The sequence below is a fragment of the Notothenia coriiceps genome, unplaced genomic scaffold (genome assembly GCF_000735185.1).
Source record: "Notothenia coriiceps isolate Sejong01 unplaced genomic scaffold, NC01 NC01_scaffold00037246, whole genome shotgun sequence".
NCBI lineage: Eukaryota > Metazoa > Chordata > Actinopteri > Perciformes > Nototheniidae > Notothenia > Notothenia coriiceps.
In genome coordinates this window covers 3,990,087-4,002,436 of record NW_011369947.1, presented here as the reverse complement: position 1 = coordinate 4,002,436, position 12,350 = coordinate 3,990,087, and the positions used below count along the sequence as shown (strand labels likewise).

The 12,350-nt window shown below is 40.6% G+C and overlaps 1 protein-coding gene across 1 annotated transcript in view; it reads left to right on the top strand.

The window, feature by feature from the left end:
* LOC104966305 (tenascin-like) overlaps window positions 1-7,828 on the top strand; it is a 27,007-nt gene extending 19,179 nt beyond the window's left edge. Inside the window, exons 2-6 of the mRNA XM_010795493.1 lie at window positions 3,437-4,657; window positions 5,871-6,134; window positions 6,222-6,337; window positions 6,753-6,906; window positions 7,800-7,828. Coding sequence (XP_010793795.1) covers window positions 3,437-4,657; window positions 5,871-6,134; window positions 6,222-6,337; window positions 6,753-6,906; window positions 7,800-7,828 — 1,784 coding nt within the window. The remainder of the gene's footprint in view (window positions 1-3,436; window positions 4,658-5,870; window positions 6,135-6,221; window positions 6,338-6,752; window positions 6,907-7,799) is intronic.
* Window positions 7,829-12,350: the final 4,522 nt, after the last annotated feature.

Below are 12,350 nucleotides of genomic sequence, written 5' to 3'. Positions count from 1 at the left end.
ATCTTAAGTGCTTTGACAAAAATCCATTAAAAAATTCATCTGGGAAGCCGTAAAAGCATACGACCAATCATTTTTAGCCTCCATCGTGCACAAACTGATCTCCTTCCTCATGGCATGTGCACTTTCGTGTGTGTTGGAGGGAGGGGCTCTGTAAGGAAATGGCAGATTTGTTCCGGCCGTGTATTTTCAAATTCTAGCGCACTCGAGCTGGGTTTCTCAAAATTACCTACCCCACCTTTAACACCTGCGAGGCTTAACCAATAGCCAGTTAATATACTAACAGCAAGTGCGGTTCTAGACCAATTTACTGGGGGGGCCACTGGGGGGCCAGTTATTTTCTGCAGGGCACAATAAATGCAGGCAACGAAAAAGAGAACTAGACAGTATGGAAGTAATTGCGCATGAGAAAAGCAAATGCAATACAGTTATTTGGTATTTGTTTAAGTACACTTATTTATTTCGATATATCTTATAGTTCATTACTGTTAGCTCAGCTTAAGTTATATATAATTTTTGCACTAACACCTATCATATTATATAAAAATAAACGCAGTTGAATGAACAGTACATCTCTACTTACATTCTACATTACACGGATACAATATTTAATCACCTTCAATTATCGTGGTAGTCTCTCGAAACGTAGGTTTTCAATCAGTCTTTCTTGGATGCAAACAGCCTCGATGACCGAGATGGAAAAGTCTTGTTTTTCGCGCCCTTCAGCCGGACAGTGAAAGTGAGTGGCACCGCTTAATGAGTCCTGAGGTGCCACCGCTCTAATGGGTCCGACTAGAATGACGAATACACGTTAGTTCCGCCTATTCCGTCATTCATATAAATCGTGTAATACAATCCATACATTTTTCATTTTTTTTCACTTTTTTCAATTTTTAGGGGGGCCACAGGGGGTACGAGGTCAGTGTTAGTGGGGCGACTCCCCCCCCCCCTTAGTACCGCCCTGCTGACCAATACATGGGCTAAACACCCCAATGACAGACTTTGTAATGCATATTACAAAGAGGTTAGGCTAAACAACCCTGGCTAATGATAGCAGCAAATCTATACGTAGCACGTGGAGCGAAGACAGCGTCCAATTTAAGATCATTAGTATGTATGTAGCTGAGATAAGCGCTAGGTTTATTTATCAGCTAAATAAATAAATTACCGTGTACGCAGGCTACTTGGGTCGAAACATTGACTGAAGTACTTACAATTTTTTCAGGTTTATTCCTCCTATAGAATGTGGTGGTATGCTCCTCTTACTTCGTCTCCGCCTCGGACTGCGCACACACCAGTCACTAATCACGGCCAACCCAACAGAGCGGACAGCCGTGACCACCAGAAAGAGAGATTGTAACTATTGAATTAAATCAAACACTCTAGATTTGTTTGGATAATTCAACCAATTCGACTCCCTTTTCAACACCAACTCGTTTCAATAATAACTATCTTGGAGTTGAATAACATTAAATGAGTTGAAACAATTCTATTTAAATTCCCAACTCCAACACTGAAAATATAACGCCTTTTGATTTTAACTGGGCCTTTTCCACATAAAGACTTAAAGAACACAGTAATGGCCATGAAGGATTCTTCTTAATTTGTTCTTCTGTCTGTTTCTTTATTTTACTCTAGTACTAGGACAAGAAGACCTAATGATACCTGAATAGACTGTTGTCTGAGTGTCAGGGGCATCATGGGCATTAAAGGCTTCCTTCTTGGGCTTGTGTGACGTGACCCTGCGCTCCTCGAGATGTCCACTGGTGGCCTGGTCCAAAAAGGTCATCCGCCACCGAAGCAGATGCTCTGAGTCCGAAGCAAACCCAGGATGAACATCACCCCCTCCCCACTCCGACCAGCCGGTGGTGTTAACCACGTCTACAACATCAACGTCCCCTCCACGTCCTCGCTCCGTGGAACTCGATGGCCCCTGGTGATACCGATCTCAACAAAGAGTTGCCCGATGGACATGCAGAACAGCGAGCACATGGAAGCCACACCCATGGAACGGGAACAATCAGATCGTTTTCACCCACCGCATCAATATTCCCCAAGCAGCGTGCGGCTGCGACAACCAGCTGCACCGATATCACAGGACATCCTGAGCAGGCTGGAAGTGACTGGAGTCCGAGCTGTCGAGTCTGAGGGGCAGTGCAGCGAGGGAGCGGGGTGCTCGTGGAGCTCAGGTATCAGGTAGCTGTGTACCCTTCACCGTATTTATGTCTCGTCTCCTTCAGTATACTATGTGAGAGTGAACTCAGGTGGAATCAAACCCTAATTGGATTCAACGACATTGTTCGAAAGCTGGTGGATTCTAGATTTCATAGGTAAACAAAGCAGCACCGTTTTTAAAGCTGGCCAGGCAATATTTTTAGCAATTATATTGCATCTTCATTACTCATTAACCACACATTGTCTGTATTTCATATTAGTGTCACCCTTTTACAATGTTAGGGATAAGTTAATGCTTTGTCTTCCTACCTTCTACTCATCTGTTTTCATTCCGTGTTTTGAAACGTCTGCTGTTTCCTTCCATTAAAGGGGCTGGGTGAATCACACAATCCAACATTTACCAGGGCAAACATTGGAATGCAAATATATGATCAAGATTCCGGTGATTCTTTAAAAGATGACTTGCTAGTCTCGTTAGGACTTGAATATAATACGAAGCTTTGTAGCTGCCAGTTGTCAGTTATGGGCTGTCCAGGAGCACCTTTGGGAAACATTCAGGTTTGTACGAAATGTTAAGTCACTATGAATGTATTTTCAAAGTGATTTAATTTAAATTGGACAGGCAAAAAATTGTTGTTTATTTTAAGTGGAGCCATGAAAAATTTAAATTGCCTCAGGGGAAGCCCAGCTTTGTTTCTATGAGCATGGTCAAACTGGAGACCATCATCCATAAAACTAGTCCAGATGACCCTACAGCCGTGCCGACTGAGTCACATGAGGTACTGTTTCCCACAATACATTGACAACAAAGTCTCTTGAAGATATCTGGAAAGATTCACAAAAACCAACCTGATTTTTTAGTGACCAAATAAACAGCAATGTTCAGATTAATTTACTTATTCCATGTTTTAAATAAAGGTGAATGCTTATTACTTGTATTATATCACTCACTCTATAACCATACGTTACATAGTCTATCGTTTCATTTTGCGGCTGTCTTTTTCAAAACTAATATGGTCCAGACGTCCTCTACAGTGACATACTGTAACATTTTAAATAAAATAAAAAAGGTCTAAATTGCGAGATGTTTTTTTAACCCTAAATAAGTAGGAAATCACAAAAAAAAAAGGAAATTGGAAGACACTTTTTTTCCTCGGGTCCCAGGAGGCTATAATAGGGCAAGTTACCTTAGAAATGGATGCATTGCGCATTTTATTGAATTTCTTCTTACAATATTTATTTTTCCTGTGTGGTTGTTCCCCAGGTGAAGTGTCCACAAAGCCCTTCTGTAATGGCCATGGTAACTGGAGCACTGAGACCTGTAGCTGCATATGTGAGCCTGGATGGAAGGGCCCCAACTGCACCGAGCCTGAGTGCCCCAACGACTGCCAGGACCAGGGCCGCTGTGTGGACGGCAAATGCGAGTGCTTTGAGGGCTTTGGTGGGGACGACTGCAGCAGTGAGCTTTGCATGCTGGACTGTGGTGACTATGGCCACTGTGTGGAGGGCTTCTGCCTCTGTGAGGACGGCTTCATCGGGGAGGACTGTGCCCAGACCAGCTGCCTCAACAACTGCCTCGGCCGCGGGCGGTGCGTAGAGGACGAGTGTGTCTGCGACGAGCCGTGGACGGGCTTCGACTGCTCCGAACTCATCTGTCCAAACGACTGCTACGACCGCGGACGCTGTGTCAACGGCACCTGCTTTTGTGAAGAGGGCTACACCGGAGAAGACTGCGGGGAGCTTACCTGTCCTGGCAACTGTAACAACCGTGGCATGTGTGTGAACGGCCAGTGTGTGTGCCAGACCGGCTACATTGGAGAGGATTGCTCCAAGCTCACCTGTCCCAAGAACTGCAACGAAAGAGGCCATTGCTTCAACGGGAAATGCATCTGTGATCCAGGATATGAGGGTGAAGATTGCTCCATCCTCTCCTGCCCCGACAACTGTAGCAACAGGGGCCAGTGCGTTAACGGAGAATGTGTGTGTGACGTAGGCTTCCAAGGCGAAGACTGTAGCGAGCTCTCCTGCGCTAACAATTGCCAAGACCGTGGTCGTTGCGTTAACGGAAAGTGCAGTTGTAACAAAGGCTACGGCGGGGAGGATTGCAGCACCAAGACCTGTCCAAAAGACTGCATGGGACGTGGTGAGTGCGTGGACGGCAAGTGTGTGTGCTTCGTCGGCTTCTCTGGGAAATCCTGCGGCGAGCTGACCTGCCCCAATGACTGCCTGGACCAAGGTCGTTGTGTCAACGGACAGTGCGTCTGTCATAAGGGCTTCACTGGCGAGGACTGCAGCGAGAAGACCTGTCCCAAGAACTGTCTTGAGAGAGGTTACTGCGTCGATGGCGAGTGTGTGTGTTACGAAGGTTTCACCGGGTCGGACTGCTCCATGCTGACCTGCCCAGAAAACTGCCAGAACCAGGGACGCTGTGATAACGGAGTTTGCGTTTGCGACGAGGGCTTCCTTGGAGAGGACTGCTCTGAGGGTAAGATGGTTCATTCACTGAGAGTAATCCTTACACCTGGGCAACTTAGAATTTACAAAGTCTGCAGTCTATTTCAATATACTACCAGTGAAAGCCAAAGTCAGAAACATTCTACAAGTATTGGCATTAAACCTGCATTATTGATTTTTTGGCCACTTAGGGTCAGATAACAAGCTTACAATTGTATTGGCCTATTCTAATAGTCTAAACATAATGAAGTGTGCATGTAAGCGAATATGTTGCCTGTTCACACATCCACAAGTGGAACAACAAATTCAGGAGAATATTGAATGTCTAATTGAATGTCTAATATTCAGTTTTGTTCCGTTTTTGTTTTGGGAGTATGTTGCATTATGCCTGCTGCAGCTTTTGGAAATAGCATTTGAGAGAGTATACAAATATATTGTTAAAAAAAAAAGAATTAGCTTTAAGGGACGAAAAATATTGAGAAGAGCCTCAACATTCTCGCTGCTCCTTTCAAATAGACAAAGAACTGACATTTTGGGGATGAGTTACAAAAGTGATAAAGTTTCACCATTGATCTTTGAAGGAGAATTGGTGCTAGAAATCGTACATCAGTGGGTACTAAGCTAGTTCTATTGTCTTTAAACCAGATTTGGAAGTGTTACTAAATGCAATCCGTTACAATTACTAGTTACCTGTTAACTCAGGCAGTAGTCGTATAGATTCACACTTAAAGTATTAGCCTACAGAAAAAGTACAGTCTACAGAGAAGAGATAACATCTCATCCTGTACGTTTTTATTAACATTGTAATCCTGCTTGTAATCCTTTTTTTATGAGACAGTAATCTGATTGCTTTTTTTGTGTCCTGATTACGTCACTCTTAGCCTGCAGTTAGCTTTTTCATCATTGCAAATTCACAAAGTTGACTTGATATGTATTGATGATTTGGTTTTATTTGCTTAGCTTATTGCTGTAAAATAACCAGAAAAACTACCAAATAAAAAAACATGGCTCTAAATCCTGTAGTACATCTTCAGAATATATATTTGTGTTAAAGTAACTTTAAACCAAATTCTATAAGCATCAACGTGATGTTTTCTTATAATATCATGTCAAAATGTCAATGACAAATGCAAGTCAATGAATATTCCCATTGGAAACCATCCAGTCCTCGTAGAAAACTCTCCTTCGATGCTAACATTTTATTACCTCAGCACAGATGACTGATTTTCTGTGTCTCTCTATAGTCTCCCCACCAAAGGAGCTGACAGTGGAGGAGGTCAGCCCAGAGACAGTGGACTTGTCCTGGAAGAATGAGATGCGTGTCGCAGAGTATCTGATCACATATGTACCGACGGCCGTTGGAGGTCTGGAGCTAGACATGCGGGTGCCTGGGGACCAGATAATGACCACCATTAAGGAGCTTGAGCCTGGTGTAGAGTACCTGATCAGTGTCTATGCTGTGCTCAATAACAAGAAGAGTCTTCCAGTCAGCGCTCGGTTGGCTACACGTACGTCAATCTCCTCTGCAGCTTTTTTACAAAATCCCATGTAGATCTAGATGAAATGTAGTGAGAGTTTTGTGTCTTGCCTCTCAGATCTGCCTGAGCCTGAGGGACTGAAGTTCAAATCAGTGAGGGAGACGTCAGTGGAAGTGGAGTGGGATTCATTGGACATTCCATTCGATGGCTGGAACATCATCTTCAGAAACACGGTGAGTCCTGCTTCCCAACAGAGCTTCTGTATTCCAGTCCCTAGAGCCTACCAAAGCCTCTACAAGTATGGAACATTTTCCTCTGGTAGAGATATTTTACGCCCCAGTGCAGAGCCCCTACTTTAAATTCAGTATTGGTCTAATAGATGAGGGTCATAGTGGGTGTCAGCTCAAATGACCACTCAGCACAGAGCTATTGATACTTTGCTTCATGCTTTATTTTCTTTGTTGAGTGGTCATAGAAACTTTTCCATGCAGGGCTACTGGGATTTACTCAAAGCCACATTTTATTAAACTGAGTCAACTCTTAACAGGAAACAGAGCGCCTTTATGTATGCCGTTCCTCCCACTCACCACATAATACCAGCACTAATCTTTGTAGTGGTTGATGACTGGTGTTTTTGGGTGCTGGCAGAAAGAGGAAGATGGTGAGATTCTTAACTCCCTCGGCCGTCCTGAGACCACCTTTGAGCAGTCGGGCCTGGGCCCCGGCCAGGAGTACGAGGTCAAGCTGGAGGTGGTAAAGAACAACAAGCGTGGACCGCCTGCCTCCCAGAACGTGGTCACAAGTGAGTGTGCACATTCACACTGCCAACTGGCTTATTATTATCCTGCTTTTTGACCTTGGGGAATGTTTGACTTCAGCAGGATGTACATGTACTCAGTTGGCAATGAAGCCAAAACATGTGTTACAAAGATTGCATTAAAGAACATCAATATTGTCCATCGTTTTAGAAGTGATCTTCTGAATCTCTTTACCGTCAGGCTCTCAATCGCAAAACTTAGATTGCCATCACATTCTTGCACCTTATATTTGTACGGCTGAAAGTCATTATTACCTCTCCACTGTAAGTGTTATTCCATCCACCAGTTTTTAACACCACATATCGTTGTGTCTTCTGTATCTGGATACATTATCTGGGAAAATGTAATTTCACTCACTATTAAGAGCTGGTTTTATAGCGTAGGTAGCACTTTACAATAAGACTACCCTTATAAAGGGTTTACGAATAGTTTGTAATTAATTAATTAATTAGGTTGTGAACACTTTATAAATCATTAATAAGCTTTTATAAGACATGAGATAAACAGGGTAACTGTGACCGGTAAAAGGGAGCCTTATTGTAAAGTGTCAAACACATCACCATGTATTGATGAGTCACTAACATTTATAACTACTGAAAGGGTGTGTTGTTTTTAAGTTTAATACACATTTATGAATTAGTTATAACATTCACGCTTACCTAATACACATTTTTCACAGAAATGCAAAGTAAGATTCAACAGAACCAAGCAAAACATTTTATTCACACATGAATAAAATCAGGATTCAAAATAATGACTGTTTAGTATGACTGATACAGATATTTAAACATAAAAGCTTTTCTCAGACATAAATTAAAGACTTGGTAAGACATAATGGTATTCAGACTAAAAAGCTTTTTGTATATCCTTGAACAAGCATCCAAGCAGTCCATCAGGGTGAGCTGAGCCAAGACGACCATTCAAGAACCTTGAGGTGTTTCTCCAACTCCAATTTTCAAAATGCTCAACAGTGCTGCCAAAATTATAAACTGACTGCTACACAATTAAAATAAATGCTTTTATATATTTATATTAGATGTGACTCTTTGGCGTTTCTGTTATTATTAACACTGCTGCTTTAGTTGTTCTGACTGCTAAAATCCTCTATTATTCCTAGTTTTAAAGCCGATATTCCGTGGGGTTGGGGAGCTCGGATCCTTATCACCTTTTTCATACCTGATGAGTTTGCATCACTGCTAATAATGCTACTTCCTGACTTAACATGCCGTCTAATCAGAGGGACAAGGTGGCATCTTGCTCGTTTCTCCACTAGTTTCAACACTAGTCTCCGCCTTTTGTCTTTAACTCCCATCATTCCGAAGACCCATTTCTTCCTTCTCCAGGTACAGTATGTCCAAAGCGTCCACGTGCATACTAACAAAAAATGAATCACAACATCATCACAAATTACAGTAACAATTGTTGCAAATCATGTTTCAAAATGCCATACTTGTTTATTAGGTGCATTGTATAACATAATATAAGGATAATTATACAGTAATGGTCCAAATTGATTTTAAAAAATAAAAGTATTTTCTTGCACAAGAAAGCCCAGTCTATAACTGCCGAACATAGGAACTGGGTACAGTACCTTCTCCCAGACACAAATACTCAAATCAAATAGTTTACTTAAATAGTAAGCATTGGTGTTACCAATGCTTACTATTTATTTGATACCAATTTGGTAATACAATTAATACAAAGATCACGGTGTGGGTTCGTTCCTCAGATATGACTGTGAAGTTAACGTCTAACCTCAATAATGAACTCCAGCTCAACCAACCATATCGTAATATCTAAGTAATCATCTTGAAATATTACATTATTATTTGTAATATACACACATCTTATTGTGAGGTTAATTTCACATACACTACGCCTCTCTTACTTTGACATTAGCTTGTCTACATAATCGAGCATAGTGAATTTAAATGAACCTTAGCGATGCATAAAGTTACCTACCTAATAAAATATCTCTCTAACTTACAAGGATGACCTTATTTACCAACTTCAACAGAAGCCGTTTATTCTACAGTATTATCCCACTTAATGCTTAACACTTCTCTATTACGTTTTAACATGGAGGCTACGATTAGCATCATTAGCACAGATGTAGATACCACTTGCTTACAAGCTAACCCAAGCCTTAAGGCTCCTACACACGTTTGATTGGCTAGAGCTTGTACTGGCATATGATTCGATTGGCTGACGCCTCCGTCGAGGCGGCAAAAGTAGAACATTGCTCTACTTTTGCAGCGAGCACCGCGAGAGAAGCTACGCTTTGCATGTTTTGACTCACATGCATTCCAAATGAATTCACGGAATTCATTCGTTTGTGAAGATTGACATTTTTGCTTGTGAAGCTTATATGCAGACAAAATTTAAAGTGAATCCAAAAAGACGTACGAAACATGGGGGAGCTACAAGGATCTTTAGGTGAGGCAAAAGGAAAGGTCACTGTATGTGTTCTTCATTATTATGATATCATATTATAGTCAATTTATTCACGGTTGTATGCAAGTTGTAACAGTACTTTGTTATATAACTCTGCAATCATAAAATCGAATATAAATTAGACATTCTTGGGGTTGAAAAAGAATAAATTTTTTTAATTAGGATTTCATAATAATTACAAATTATTTCCCAATATTAACAACATGATAAAACGTGGAGGATAATTATAGAAACATGTTCAGGACGTGATTTGACAAAATAACATCTCTAGTTAATGTCATAAAGAACTTAAAAATATAAGATATAACGATTAGTAACTGGAAGGATGAAAGGATACTTTCATACATGAAATTATAAAAGAAATTAGTTATATATGTGTATTTTCGTTATTAAGGTTATTGCACGAAATTGTGATCCGCCACGGTGTTCATGTGTGTCGGTATTATTCAAGCATAATAATCACATCCTTGCGAATACATACATGGTAGACTTCTACTCTAATAAGTACAAAAGGTGTATTAAATAATGTCGTATAACGATATGATAAAGTCTGAGTCATAAATGTAAGAATATAAGTTTCTTTTAGTCATAGTCATATAGAAATTTTTTGAGAAGATGGTTCTTCTTTCTTTTTTTTCTCAGGAAAATATAGTCGACACGTGGCAATACCCACCGTATTGGATAGATACTTAATCTAGTTACATGTCGGCTTAAATGATAACTGACGCTCCTCTGCATAACACACTTCTCTTTAACTTTCTACACAAATTAACAACTTTATAAATACTAGGTGGTAGTCATAAGTCAAAGCGACGTAAAGAAGGTCAAAAAAGGTTTCCCAGAAGAGTAGTCCCCGAGATATTTATCTCTTGATGCCGTCTAGACATTATACTTACGTCGGCTTGGCACATAATGTTACGGCAATACACTACTGAAAGGTTTCTCTTTTCGGGGTCTTGTGAGCCTTAATTCATTAAGAAAATAAGAAATTTTTACAAAAAGGCTAAAGTATAGTATATTTGTGGTTTAGGGTTGTACGTAACGTCGATTTTTGTAGGTTAGCCGCTCGAATTTGGGTAGCGACTCCTAGACCATTAGCGAGCTTTACGGATGCAGACAAATGCCGAATAAAAATAAAACTTTAAGTCAAGGACTGCCTGCGGTTTTTTCGGTCTCCTAATTACCTTGATTTGTTTATTTATTTTTGTCCTATCTAACACCACAATAACCACTCATTTATTGTCACACACAATAAAAACCTTTTCTTATTGTTTAATCTTCCTTTTTCTAACTTTTTTATGTCTAAAGTCATAAAGACTCCGAGACTCGGGTGTAAATAAAAGGAGTGTCTGCCGTCGTTTTCAGGCTTTAATATGCTACAATTTTAATTTTCGTCTATTAACACCGAACGATAACTCATTCTTGTACAAAAAATACTTGGTGTGTCGAAGGCCAGAAGGATATTGTGCATTACGGCACTCTTATGGTTATCTTTATGTAACGAAAATTTTAGCACGACACGTGTGCTTTTTTCCTCCCCTTTAGCACAACCCACCTTCTTGTGCTTAGTTATCTAATTTTAGCCACAACCACTTGTGCTTTTACGGGTACTCTGACATGTTGGCGGGGACTTAGTGTTGTACGTTACTTTTAGATTACTTCTTTAGTGAGTTCCCAACTATACGGCCGACAAAAGGTTATGGACAACCCCCGACGCGGGTGTTGTATTATTGGAGTATATCTTTAGTTACTGGGAAACGGTTTCAGACTTCACTTTGTACAACTATACGTAAGGGGAAAACTGTCTGGCCGCAACTGTTGAATTAGTGAATAGTGTGCTGGCGGAGCTAGACGTCGTGACGCAGTCTCAAATCCCGAATATAGGACGTCTACATTAACAATGTTCCCATACCCAGAATAATAGAGTCTAGATAAAAAGGAGAAAGAATGGTGATGCTTGTTAAAGTATAATGTGTTGACATGAGAGATGACATATATAAAGGGAGATTTGTAATCGGCGGAAATCGAATCGTACCACTAGTTACCTGGCAATCATCAAGCAATAATCTTAATGAAGAAAAATGAAGAAGATTTACTACACTTATAACCTCTAATAGTGTGACTTGTTTTGCATCGTGTAAAGTATTTTACACCCAAACGGTGTTTCGGATTGAAAGACGTTTTATATGCTTTGCCTTGGTGAATGTTATATTCTGATGGGAATATTTCCTAAGTATTTTCCAAATATTAATCCAATAAAAATCAACATTTGTGAAATATTAGTAATTCTTGGTAAATATTGGTCAAGATTGTAACAAACGTATGTGTGAGTGGTGTCCGAGTGATAAACCGTTCTACTGAATCGGAATATAACCAACAAGTGTCTCAACTAAGAGGGGGGGGTAGGTAAAACTACAAAGCACCGTTGGAAATACTGGTAAATAAATACTCAATAATTGTAAATAGTGACGCGTTTTCCCTCGGAACATTCTCACGTTTTGTGTAAGTAAGTACTCTCATTGAATGTAAATATTAAACATAATAATATTCGGAATTTCACAACGTATTTATCCCGCACCAGTGTACTCACTGTCCATACAGTCAACGAGGACGACAATCGAAGAACAAGAAGACGATCGTCGAGACACTCGATGTCCCTGAGTCGGACGAGTCGAGTAGGCATACCTTGGTATTGACTTGAAACCGGGCACAAACAACACGACCATGGGAACACTGATAAAAAGTACGGATATAGCCTGATAACACTATGAGACGCCAATTTTGTCTGCCACGTACTTAACGGCCAAAACGCCATTCACCTTAAACTCATCAAATAAATATACAACGAATAACAAAAATCAGTCGATTGCAATTACTTACAATTGCCAGGAAGTGTGCCCGCGCACGCAACCGGCGAAGTTGCGAAGACGGGTAAGTGAAAACCTTCCCCACTGCAATGCTAAGCGGCTTGATT